The sequence below is a fragment of the Perognathus longimembris genome, chromosome 13 (assembly GCF_023159225.1).
Source record: "Perognathus longimembris pacificus isolate PPM17 chromosome 13, ASM2315922v1, whole genome shotgun sequence".
Taxonomy (NCBI): Eukaryota; Metazoa; Chordata; class Mammalia; order Rodentia; family Heteromyidae; genus Perognathus; species Perognathus longimembris.
In genome coordinates this window covers 1,950,929-1,964,297 of record NC_063173.1, presented here as the reverse complement: position 1 = coordinate 1,964,297, position 13,369 = coordinate 1,950,929, and the positions used below count along the sequence as shown (strand labels likewise).

At 46.3% G+C, this 13,369-nt stretch overlaps 1 protein-coding gene across 1 annotated transcript in view; it reads left to right on the top strand.

The window, feature by feature from the left end:
* Window positions 1-5,287: 5,287 nt before the first annotated feature.
* The window catches only part of Gdpd4 (glycerophosphodiester phosphodiesterase domain containing 4), a 55,054-nt gene continuing 46,972 nt past the window's right edge, over window positions 5,288-13,369 (top strand). The window contains exons 1-2 of the mRNA XM_048360541.1: window positions 5,288-5,476; window positions 12,625-12,728. Coding sequence (XP_048216498.1) covers window positions 5,288-5,476; window positions 12,625-12,728 — 293 coding nt within the window. The remainder of the gene's footprint in view (window positions 5,477-12,624; window positions 12,729-13,369) is intronic.

Sequence of the window (13,369 nt, the reverse complement as noted above, 5' to 3'; positions counted from 1 at the left end):
TGGATTTGATATGTGTTCAGTGGGCCCTGCCTGGGCCTGGATTTTCTTTACTATCTATGCAGGGGTAAAGAACCTTTTTTTTTTTTTTTTTGCCAATGGCCATTTGGATATTTATAACATCATCCTCAGATGATATAAAATTATCAATACAGGCAGAAGGGTTGTGGCAGCCAACGAGAGATAACAAACAAACAACAACAAAAAGTGTGTCTATCTTGTCATGTACCGAATGAATTCCGAGTCCTTATACCCCTGGGGCAGGATGGGGCCACCCCTGCTCTAAGGAGTCCTCCAAAATGAGTGCCAGAAGGAGTGGCATGTGCTCCTCGGGGCCTTTCAGACTGAGCCCCAGAGCTCAGAGCCAGCAAACACGTCTTTCTCTTTTTAGCCGGTAGCCACACTCAGCTGACCCTTGCTGTTAGGCCTTTGGATAGACCTGGGTCCTGAACACATCCCACAGCCCCTGGGACTTCCCGCACCGGTGGAGTTTGTGTTCTGTTACGATTGTGCGCCCCTTCCCAAATACATTCCATCTCTGAGGAGCCACGTCTGTTTCCTTTGCTGTTTTATCCTCCACGTGGAGTCCAGTAACTGGCGCACCGTAAACGCTTAGTAAGAACCAATTGCCTGAACACCGGGGGAAGAAGCATTTGCCACCGGTCTACACGGATGAAGGGCGCGGGTTACTTTCCTGTGTTCTGGCAGCAGGAGACACTCTGCGGGAAGGGGTAGACACAGTGCCCGGAGGTGGAAGGCGCGGGAGCCGAGGCGTAGAGATGTTTTTGAGAGGTGGAAGTCAGCGAAGGAAAGCGTGGGCAGTCACAGGAAATCCGTCTGCCCGTCTTTCATTACTGGCTCTGGATAAAGCCACCAAGACCATCCTAAGGGGCCCTGCGCTCCTCTAATCTGCATACCCTCTCAAAGCCCCGACTTCCATACTGTTAGCACGTGGAGCTGGGGATTCACTGTCCACCACAGCAGCTGCTGAAGGACATGCTCTCACCACGACACACAGCGGGGTTAGTAATAGGCAAGAAGCTCCGCGCAGAGCAGTTGATGATTGCTTACGGCTTTAGTCTTCGCCTCCTATTCCCAGCCACTGACCAACTACTGACTTGTTTCTTTCTGCTCATATAGTTTCCCCCACCCCCACCCCACCGCCAAAGCGCTATGTAAATAGGATCATACACTATACCCTGTCCAGTGTACCTGCTTTCATTTGGTATCAAGTATTTTTTGATCGACATCATGTGTTCAAGTAGTTGGTGCATTGCATGGTTGAGTAGCATCTATTACACAAATGTATAGCAGTTTGTATGGACTTTCACACATTAAAAAGCATTTGGGTCTTGACAAGGCTGCTCTATGTCCTGAAAAACAGTCTTGTTTGAACCTTTTTTATAATATTGAGGAGTGGCTCCTACTGGACATGCTATGTGATTTACCCTCATAGGAAACTGGTACCTGCCAAAGCGTTTTTTGTAGTGGCTGTGTTGTGATGGGTGGAATTGGTCATGTGGTATTAACACCATAGCAATGTCAGACATCTTGTCATATGCTTATTTGACATGTATAAATGTTCTTCAGTAAGGTATCCTTTCAACCCTTTTTTATTTTTACCCTTTTTGCATATTTTCTTTACACTGTGTTTTTATTTTGAGATTTGGAAGCTCTTTGTATATTCTGGATACAAAGTCCTTTTACGAAAAATGTGTTTTGCAAATATATTTGCCAGTCTGTGGCTTGCCTTTTCAGCCTGCCCCCTGCCCCCCCATTCTCTCTCATTTTGCCAGTCCTGGGGCCTGAACCCAGGGACTAGGCACTGTCCCTGAGCTGCCTTTGCTCAAGGCTAGCACTCTACCACTTGAGCCACAGCGCCACTTCTGGCTTTTTCTGTTTATGTGGTACTGAGGAATCGAACTCAGGGCTTCATGCATTGTCAGGCTGTGCCTCCACATCCCCCCTGGGGAGACGCAAGCCTCTAATTGTGGGGGACACTCGGCTCTGCACGCTGCTCCCGCCGGCGGGAGGGCAGAGCGTGTCCCGGTCGGGCCAAGCTGAGAAGAGATAGGGCTGCCGAAACCCCCGCGCGTCCCCAGCCCCCCTGCGTTTAAGAGAAGAAACTGGACGATGGTCTACCGGCTTCCAAAGGGTTTTATTCAAGGGAGGGGTTTATGTAACAGTAATGGCGTCAGGAAGAGGAGGGACTAACTGGGTATTAACGATTGGCTAATGAACTGTCCATCACGGTGATGTCACGGAACTTCCTCTATGGGCGGAGACCACAGCCCCCCAAGGACCGGGTCTCGGGGTCTCCGGCACCATTACGAGACACGTGCTCGCAGACGAGAGGCGGGGCTGGTTTGCTATCTCTTCCGGTGGAGAAGAGGCAGGACTCTCAGGACTGCCCCCTTAAAGGTACAGCCATTCCCGACATGCATGCTAGGCAAGCACTCTACCACTAAGCCACCTTGCTGGCCCAAGTCTGTCAACTGTACTGATTTTCTTCAAAGAACCCGCTTTTTGATTCATTGGTCTATGTATAGTTTTTTAAGTCTTTAATTCCCTGATTTCTGCCCTAATCTTTACTATCTCTCTCTGGTACATTGGGTTTGGTTTGTTCCTGTTTTCCTAGGCGCTTTGGTTGCATCCTGAGGTTATCAACTTGCGCCGCTTCTGTGCCCTTTGTGTACGTAGCTGGAGCTATGCGCTTCCAACGCGGCCCTCACTGTATCCCAGAGGTTCTGGAATCGTGATGTCTTTTCATTTCCATTGAATTCTAGGAACTTTGCTGTTGAAATTTAGTTTAATTCTGTTGTGACTAGATAGAACACAGAGAGTTATCTCAGTCCTTTTGTATTTGCTCAAGCTTCTTGATGCCCTGGGATGTGACTTCTTTTGGAGCCGTTTCCATGGGCTGTTGGGAAGCGTAGATTGTGTGGCTGTTGGGTGAAATTCTCTAGATGTCTATTAAGTCCATTTGGGCTATGATAATCCTTTGGTTGACCTGTGCTTTGGTGAGCGTGGGGTGCTAACGTCTCCCACCATTACGGTGTTGGGGGGGGGTGTCACGTTGGGCACCCTTTCTGGTGGTGGGGTGCCAGCAGGCGGCTGGAGTCACTAGGATACTGCCCTGGCAGCTGCACCTGGGAGGAGAGGGGACACTCACTGCTTGTAGGTGTTAGAGGTCCTGCCAAGCAGGCGTCGTTCCTGGATAGGGCTGGTCAGTGCAGCCGTGGCGGGGGTGGAGGGGGGGGTTGGGACAGGACACCAGCTGTTCCCTTGCTTTAGGGGTCCCAACGGGCCTTCGTACAATTGCCACAGAGGGGTGAGGAGATTTCCAGGCCGGACACTCGCCAGCCCCCAGGGTCATCCGTCAGTCACAACGCCCCCAGGTGGCCACGCCTTGCTCCTGGGTCTGGCGGTCCTGGCGAGCCTTGGGCTGTGCCCTTCCCAGCGCTGAGGCCTGGGCGTCGGGGTGTCGGGGTGCCGGTGCTGGCCATGGCCATGCTATCTGGCCGGGGCGTTCCAACAGGCGTTTCCCATGATTCCGCGGATGCTCTGTCCACACTTGATCTTTTTCTTGGCTGTCAGATTTTAAATTCAGTGGCTCACACAGGCAATTTCAGTTACTCAGGAGGCTACGATCCGAGGAGTTCAGTCCGAGGCTAGGCTCTGCAGGAAATTCTGTGAGACTCTCACCTCCAGTTAACTAGCAAACAGCCCGGAATGGAGCTGTGGTTCAAGTATTAGCGTGCTATCCTCGAGCACAAAAGACTAGGGACAGTGTGCAGGCCCGGAGTTCAAGCCCGAGGACCAGCCCATGTGTGTACACACACGTACACACACACACACGCATGCACACGCACGGTGGTTCTCATGTACATACGACTAGATACATGCTGTTTACAAATCCGAGTGTTTAGAATTATGTATATCTACTTACGTGTGGGTCTGTGTCTGCCACATTGCTACTGTGGTTTGGGATCCCATTTTCTCTTCTACTGCCTTCTTTTGATTGAGTAATATTTATGACACCGTTTCATGTCCTGCGTTCTATTTCATTTTAATGAATTGTTTGAGCTGGGGCCACTGTGGTGCTGGCATTGGTCGTCCTCCCCTCCTTGGCCTCTCTAGGCCGGGATTATAGGCATCTGCCCCAAGCCTGGCTTTTCACCTTCTTTGTGACCTATTGTAGTTACCTTTTCCCCCATTTTTTAAGACCAGATCTTACTGTGTTGCCCAGGCTGCTCTTGAACTTCTGAACTCAAGTGATTGTCGTACCTCAGCCTCCTGAGTAGCTGGGATTGTAGGCTTCTACCACTGTGCCTGAATTTCACCTTTTTTATTTTTTGCCAGTCCTGGGGCTTGGACTCAGGGCCTGAGCACTGTCCCTGGCTTCTTCCCGCTCAAGGCTAGCACTCTGCCACTTGAGCCACAGCGCCACTTCTGGCCGTTTTCTATATATGTGGTGCTGGGGAATCGAACCCAGGGCTTCATGTATACGAGGCAAGCGTTCTACCACTAGGCCACATTCTTCCAGCCCCTCACACCAATGTTTTTAATACCAGAAGTGTATTCTTCATCTCTGAATTATATTTTTCATGTTTTAGAGTTAAATCTTTGGAAAATACCTTTCTTGTCTTTTTCTTGATACACTTATTTTTCTCTACTTTCTTAAACATATGGAATATAGTCATAATATGATATCCTTGCTTGCCATTTTTAACCAGAAACATTTATGATTGCTTGGTTGATTCCCGGCCCCGGCTCCCCGCCCCCCTCCCTCCCCCCCCGCCCTTCACACTTGCATAGGGATTGTATTCCCTTGCTTTTCTCTTCTTTTTTTCTTTTTCTTTTTTGTATGCCTGTTAATTTTCAGTTGGGTACTGGGTATTATTGATTTGCCTTGGCAAGTTAGCCTTTTGCTTTGTTACTAGACTATAGTAACCTGTGCTGTGTGCCTGATTTTTCTCGACTGCTGAGGCAATGTATTTCTCAATGTGCTGCCCAAGGTTGTATGCATTACATGATGTTTGGCTCTGACTGACAGCTGTTTCCAACCTCACTTCCTTTGTGAGCTTCTTTCACAAGCCTTGGGGATTTCGCAGGTGTGTACGGACGATACGCAAGTGCAGATCCAGTATGTTATCCTTATTTGTAAGTCACCTCTCACCGTATTCATCTGTGTTTGTTAGAATTCCTTGTTGAAGTTGGGTTTTAGTACATGAATTGGAGCTGCTCTAGGTTCTGATTTTTTTCTGTTCTTTCAGCAAAAGAATGAATCATGGTTAAGAATGTCAACAGGATTGAGCCCAGGAAAAAGCCAAGAAGACTAAGAATCCGTGTTCCTTCACAGATTAGACGCATCTTCAATTACAAATGCTACATCACCTTCCTTACTGGCTTCTACAGTTGTCACTGGGGATTCAGACAGTGGGAAAAAACCGAACTCGGATCCTGTTGCTGCTCTCGGGTACACTTGGACGGGCGTGGGGAGCCTGTGCGGAACGTGGCCATTAGGAAACGCCTTAGAACTTCCAGAACCGAGGAGCTGCAGGGCTGCACAGTCCACCAAAGGATTGTGTCGGGTCTAGAGCCAAGTTAAACGTACTGTCCAAGGGCATGCTCTCACCACCATCTTCTTCCTCACCATCTTCCTCTTGTTTCCTTTTTCTTCCTCCTCCTCCCTCTCCACCCCATCCATCCTCTTACCCATCCACTTTCCTTTCCCCTCTTCCTTTTCTTTCTCCCTCCTCCTTCCTCTTCTTTCGCTCCCCTAACCCGTTGTCCTCCCTTCCTAACCCTCTTTTCCCTCCCTCCATTCTTTCTCTTTCCCTCCTCCTCCTCCTCTTTCTTCTTATTTCCCCTTCCACCCTGTCTCTTCTTTACTCCTCTCCCTCTTTTCCTTCCTCCTCCTTCCTCCCTCCCATCGTTTTCTTCCCTCCTTTCTCCCTTCCCCTTAACACCTCTCCCTCCCCTTCCTCTTCTCTCTTTTCTATGGTGATGTGCATTGTGCACCTGTCAGGCAGTTATTCTACCACTGAGCCGCCCCCAGCCCCTCACGCAGGCCTTGTCTTTTCTTTCTCTATACTGTCTTTTATGTCAATCATCCATTTTCTTTTATATTGTGTGTGTATGGACGTACACACACACACACACACACACACACACACACACGCTTCAACTTAGGACCTAGGTGTTATTCCTGAGCATTTCAGCACTCTACCACTTGAGCCACAGCTCCAGTCTGGGTACTTTTGGTGATTAATTGAAGAGTCTCATGGACTTTCCTGCCCAGGCTGGCTTTGATCCTTGATCCTCAGATCTCAGTTGGCTGAGTAGCTAGGATTAAAGACATAAGCCATCATGCCTGACATTTTGGTTTTGTTTTTAACACTGTCATGGCTCTATTCCAAACACAGTTGCACAAAAGTATTCAAATATTTAAAGAGATTTTTGAAGAATTTAACACATTATATACATACTACTATACAAAGAACATTAAAACAGGACCCACAAGTTCTACAAAATATAAACCCACCCTTATCTATTTGCATAAAAATACCACCCACAGAGCTAAGGAAATCATAGAAATTATCTGGAGGTACTAAGTGTAGTCTTCAAACTGAAGAACTCTAATTTTGATTGCACAATAAGATGGTTGATAAAAAGTTAATATATAGATTTCACTTAAAATTTGCATTTTATAATTGGTAGAGCCAGCAATTCTTAGAAATTAACACAGACATTTCAATTGATAAAATTAGGAGAAAAAAAATGTTCCCTTTTGGAGATTTCAATCTCTCCCACCAAATTTATCTTGTGTTTTATTTCAGTTTTATGTGAAGCCTTTTTAGTTTTTCACAGCTTCATAGTTCTTATTCTAAAACACTAAATTATATATCTTAAGCTATAAAAGGGAGTGACGGCTATACCATACTCAGTGATTTGTATCTCGGAGAGAAGCAGAACATCAGATAATTTTCTGATACTTAAACATAATTTACAGGGCTGGGGTTGTGTCTTAATGGTAGAGTGCTTGCCTTGCATGCATGAAGCCCTGGGTTCAATTCCTCAGCACCACACATACAGAAAAAGCTGGAAGTGGTGCTGTGGCTCAAGGGGTAGAGTGCTAGCCTGGAGTGAAAAGAAGCTCAGGACAGAGCCCAGGCCCTGTGTTCAAGCCCGAGGACTAGAAAAGAGGGGGGGGGGGATGGAGGGAAGGAGAAAGAGAGAGAGAGAGAGAGAGAGAGGAGGAAAGAGAGAGAGAGAAGAAAGGAAAGGAAAGGAGGAAATGAGAATGCATTTCCAAAACGAAAGTAAGCCACCATCGGCATGTCATGATCTACAGTCTGAAGAAAGGGCTCGCCTGAATGTCTCTGGACTTAACATAAGCAATTTTTCTTTCTAAGACAAAAATCTTCTCAGTTGCCATAAAACTCATGGATTATAATTGAATAGAACTTCCCCCATATTCACGAACTATAGTGACTGCTAAATGGACCTTTATTATTCTGATTCTACTTTCCAATTTATTCAGGTGACAGAATGGCCCCCAAATGCTCACAACCCCAAGAATAAAAATAAAAATAAAAAATCACTGCCTTCAAACTGAAAATCTGAATCACCTCTAAAAAATTCAACTTATCCATCGAGGCTATTTTCTTTTCATATCAGAGCTGACTGTAATTTTAGTTAACTTAAAAATAACCTTAAAACCTTACAAATTAAATGCACGGAACTACATGTTTTAATTATGGGCTAACAACATCTAAGATCGTAAGTCTGAACTAGAAAAATTAAGATTCCAAATACGTTGCTAGAGAATTTCAGAGTGGAGGAGTTGGGGGCATTTATGAAAAATTTTCTCTACGTACATACATAGTCATTAGCAAACTAGTAAATCTTAATTGGAATGATAAGGCAAAAATAGTCAAACTACACTTCTCCTATAAAAAGTTACAGATTATCTTCTGTAGGGAGAGCTTATCATATACGAGAAACAAAGAAGACGGGATCCCTGGGTTGCACACCCAGAGGAGGGAGTTAATCGGATCTTAGAATTATCTAGTCATCTTCTCCAGCATCCTCAGCAACTTATTTTCTCTCCACAAAGGCCTCCTCCTCCTCTTCTTCCTCTTCTTCCCCTTCTCCCTATCCTCCCACCGTAGCCTCCAAGTCCATCGGGTACATCTTCATCCTCCTCAGCGTCCTCTTCTGAGTCTGGGGCTTTGTTATCCTCATCAAATCCATCTAAGTAGATGATTTGCCACAGCAGCTCAGAAATACTTTCTCTGTCATCTTGCAGGTTTGCGATCTCGCAGTTAAGTCCAGATGTTTCCATTTTTTTAAGCTTTCTCAGAGCCTCCATGGTACTGAGATCTTTGCTTTTGTTTTCACTTAGGTCGAGGTAGGTAAGATTTGGCCATTTCTCTGCCGGGACCTCCAACCCCCAGAAATGATATTGTCACCAGGTTCCAGCTTTGAGGAGTTTATTCAAGCTGGGGAGCCGGGCCCGTGAGCTGACGTTCACATTAGCCACACTCAGAAACCACTTCTTTCGAAGTGTCATTGAGGCCTCAGTTTCCTCACTCACACACAGGCCTCCGGCACCCCCTCCGGAGCTCTGACCTAACTCCACGCCAGTCCTCTTCATCCCCAGGTCCTCCTGCTCTCCTCCTCCTTTACCCCTCTCCCACTAGTCCCAACCCTGGAAAAAAAGTTCTTTTAGAGAGTTGGAAATGAATGAAAAGAAAAGCAAATATAAATGCCCACAACCACCAAATAGGTGTAGAGGAGAAAGAAAAGAATAGCAAATGGAGCCCAAGGAGTTAAGACTCTTAACTTGGCTCTTTGTACACACACACACACACACACACACACACACACACACTCCCACAGTTCCTTCCCCCTCAATGGCTGCGTAGAGACTCAGCCACTCACTTTTATGTTTAGTCCTTTAGTGAACCTTGGGCGGGAAACGAGGTTTGGTTGCAATTAGATAGATGCTTTTGACCAGGGATTACAGGAGTGCCTAGACTTTGATTCTTCTCTCTGAGTTCCCAAGAGGAAGTGTGTTTATGAGCACACTGGGAAGCAAGGTTCTTCTCTATTATTGGTCAAAGTAGTGCTTTATTTTTCTTAGTGAAGAGCTCTTGCATGTTGGAGTGGTGGCCTGTGGCCTAGCTTCATAGAAGGCATTTCTTCCCCTAAGACATTGATGGGACCTTCTGGCAAGCTGTATAATAGTACAGGTCAAATGATGAACACTTGAGTCAGAAGAGGACCATATTGTGCACCTTTGATTGTAAGCATAGTCCATCTAGGGTTAAAGAACCTGACCTGACGGGTCTCTAGTTGATTATACCTTGTGTCGGTAGCACAGGGAAGGAGGGGATAAATGGAAAGCATTCTTAGGGATTCTTAGGGATGTTCCGTCCCATGCATGTATGTATGTAAGTTCTATGGAACTAGGGTTTGAATTCAGGGCTTCATGCTTGCTAGGCAAGCACTCTACTGCCTGAAATGGGTTCCACCTTGTTTGCTTTGATTGCTTTTGAGAATAGGATCTTTTTTTTTTTTTTTTTTTGGCCAGTCCTGGGGCTTGGACTCAGGGCCTGAGCACTGTCCCTGGCTTCTTCTTGCTCAAGGCTAGCACTCTGCCACTTGAGCCACAGCGCCACTTCTGGCCATTTTCTGTATATGTGGTGCTGGGGAATCGAACCTAGGGCCTCATGTATACGAGGCAAGCGCTCTTGCCACTAGGCCATATCCCCAGCCCGAGAATAGGATCTTTTTGACGGGGCGAGCTGGACCATGGTCCTTCTGTTTTAGGCTCTCATGGTAGCTATATCAACACATCTGTGTACATCACACCCAGCTTTTTCTATTGAGGTTTCTATCAGGTTTCTCATCTTACCCAGATTAGACTCAAACCACAATCCTAACAAATCTTGCCTCCCAAGTAGCTTGGACGATAGTACACGTTATGGTGGGCACTAAAAGAGGTGTTATAAGCACAATCTTTAAAAAGCAAGAGAGATGAAGTGATTGTGTGTGTGCTTATATAGGAACACATCCAGGGAAGTGCCGAAGATAGAAGGTGGGGATTGAGAATTAGGAAAGTAGCCAGACATCGTGGCCAATGCTTATAGTCCTAGCCGGAAGGTGGGGATTCTGGAGCAGGATTCAAGGTCAAGGTCAAGAGATCCCACTTAAAAGCTAGGTGCGATGGTGCATGTGTGTTACCTAAGCCACGTCAGGAATTATAATTGGGATCACAGTCTAGCTTAGGTATAGAAGTGAGACTCTATCTGAAAAATAATAAAAGAAAAAAGGGCTAAGAGCTTGACTCTAGGAGTAGCGCACTAACTTAGCCAGTTCATGGTCCTGAATTCAACCACGATAGCAAAAAATAATGGAGGTGGCAAATAAATGGTATTGGAGAAGGTCAAAGGATACAGTGAGCTTGGAGATTTATAAGATTATTTTATTTAGATGGGCCAGAATGGATGGAGAAATGATGGGAAATTAAGCTAGAATGAGTTCTGACCCATATGTTGTGTGGGTTGTTTTTTTTTGGGGGGTGGGTCCAGTCTTGGAGGCTGAACTCTGGGCCGGGGTGCTGTCTCTGAGCTCTTCAGCTCAGGGCTAGCGGACTACCACTTGAGCCAAAGTGCCGCTTCCAGTTTTCTGGTGGTTAATAGGAGCTAAGAGTGTCACAGACTTTCCTGCCTGGGCTGGCTTTGAACCACAATCCTCAGCCTTCTGAGTAGCTAGGATTACAAGTGTGAGCCACCACCACCAGCTTGCATGGTTTTAAAACGTTGCCCTCTGCCTTATAAGGGAATGAAGGGAATAAAATACAGAGGGTTATAGTTTGCTGTCTTTCAGTTTTTCAAAATGCCTTTTCTAAAGAACCAGAGGGGTGGAGATACACTGAAGACTGTAAACTGGTGATGTGGTTTGAGCCATTCTGGAATGATGATTTAACTCGGGACTGTTAGAAAGAGCCAGACTAACGTAGGAATTCTTTGCCTTCAAAGAGAAAATGGTGGCAGCATTGTAAATAACACATGGTAGAGTCCTTGGGAGCTATAGACCTAGTCAGGCGTCGGCTGGGCTGGGCTGGGCTGGGCTGGGCTGGGCTGGGCTGGGCGGCTGACCCCGCAGGACCTGTGGCCACGGAGGGCGATGCGCGTGGCAGGAAGCACCGCGGGGAGGAACGCGTAAACTAGAGTTAGGATCGAGGTTCTGTGCAGAGGGGCTACCGCTTCGTAAGGTAGGGTCCTGAGAACGCTGCCGGTGTGGGACAATGTCACCCCTTCCTTCACGTTCCCCTGGCTTCCCCTTCCCGCTCCTACCCACAAACGACACAACTCATTTCCTACAGAGTGACATGACTGCATTTCTTCACCCTTCCTACCCCCCTTTCTGCATCCCCCTTCTGCCCCCCCCAAAGGAAAAAAAAAAGCAAAACCAAACACTACCACCAACAAAAACCCAATGTGTCCATTTTCTAGAGCTTGGTAAACGGTATTTTACATGTTCAGAGAAGTGGTTACACCTTTGGGGTGCTGTGTAGCCTATCATGTCCAATTATATTATAGATCTAGTTTAACATACGAGAGAAAGCACGTACCATTTGTGACTCAGAGCTTGGCTTCCCTCACTTAACATCATGTTTTTTCTAGGTCCAATCCATTGGATACATGTTTTTGAAAGTCCACTCAAGAGGTGAGAGCTGGTAGCTCACACGTGTAACCTTATCCAGTCAGGAAGCTGAGATATGAGGACTGTAGTTCAAAGCCAGCAGGGGCAGGAAAGTCTGGGAAACATGTACCTCCAAATAACCACCCAAAAGCCCAAAGTGAAACCGTGGCTCAAGTGGTAGAGTGCCAGCCTTAAGCAAAAACCAAAACTAAACAATTCAGGGATAGTGCCCAGGCCCTGAATTGAAGCCCGCAGTATTGACTCTCTTTCTCTCTTTATTCACTCAGTTGGGTGCCGGTGGCTCACGCCTGTCATCCTAGTTACCCAGAAGGCTGAGATCTGAGCATCAAGGTTCAAAGCCAGCCTGGGCAGGAAAGTCCAGGAGACTCTTATCTCCAAGTTACAACAGAAAACTGCAAGTGGCACTGTGGCTCAAGGTGGTAGAGTGCCTTGAGCTAAACAGCTCAGGAACAGTACCCAGGCAGGCCCTGATTTCAAGCCCCGCAACTGACAAAGTTCACTCAAGTTTCCGGTCACAGAATGCGTTTAAGGCCTAGGTCAGTTCCTGTGCAGTTCTTCCTCCTGCACGCAGGGGGTGACAGTTTACTGCCTTTCAGTTTTTCAGAATGCCTTTTCTCTTTTTATTCTTATTCTCCCTATAATAACCTGAGAATTTGGAGAAGGGCTTCTTCTTTCTGTCTTAACATATTTAAAATTATCCAAAGAAGTGGGATATCTTATTCATGTGGTTAAAAAGCCTTCAGGATTCTAATTGAGATAGCACCCCAAACTCCATCCTCTCCGGAGGTTTGGTAACTTGTGGCAGTTAACAGACCCTCTCAAGTGCATACCAAAGCGACAGTGGTAACATGGGCTATGAAGCTAAGTTCGACTTCTTTCTCTTTCCAGAGAGAACAGGTTTTCTTTGTATTCCTGGTGATTTCATTTTCTCTCTCCGCCGCCACCCTGTTCGTGTGGGTAGAAACTTCCAATGAATATTTTGACTTCGACTGGTGAGTTGTTTTTTTTTTTTTTTTTTAATGCTTTCTTTTATTTGTATTAATAAGGGCTGATAGCCACTGGGATTCCACCTCAGGTAGAAAAGATCAGAGTATGGAGAATGGGAAAAAAAATCAGACTTTTCACAGACAGCATGGAGGTGAGAGGCCTGCCCGGGGCAGGAGGAGGGTGCTTAGCACCTGAACCAGTATACTTGTGCTCAGCTTCACGCTGAGAGCAAACCTGGTTCAGTGGGACCCTTTCCCTGTGTTTCCAAAGTCTTCTCAGAGGACTCCCTGTTATCTTACTCTTCAGTGTCTGAGTGACTGATGCCTGCTATGGAGAAATAGGTCATGTTTCCTGCCATTTTGTCGATTTCCTACAGTGTGATTATTTCCTTCTCTTTGTTTACTAAACTATCTTGTGATTTTTTTTCCCCCAATGTTTGTTTCCTTGACTGTGTTTTGTTCAGATTGTATGCTTCTCTTTGGTATCCGTTGTAGTGCTTGTTCAGTGTCATGAATTCCTTTAGTTTTTGTCATGAAAGCTTGTCGTTTTGCCATTAAGTGTGAATATTAGCATTGCTGGGTATACCAGTTTGGATTGTCAGTTGTCACTCAGAGCTTTAATTATAACAGTCCAGGTTCTCCGTGCA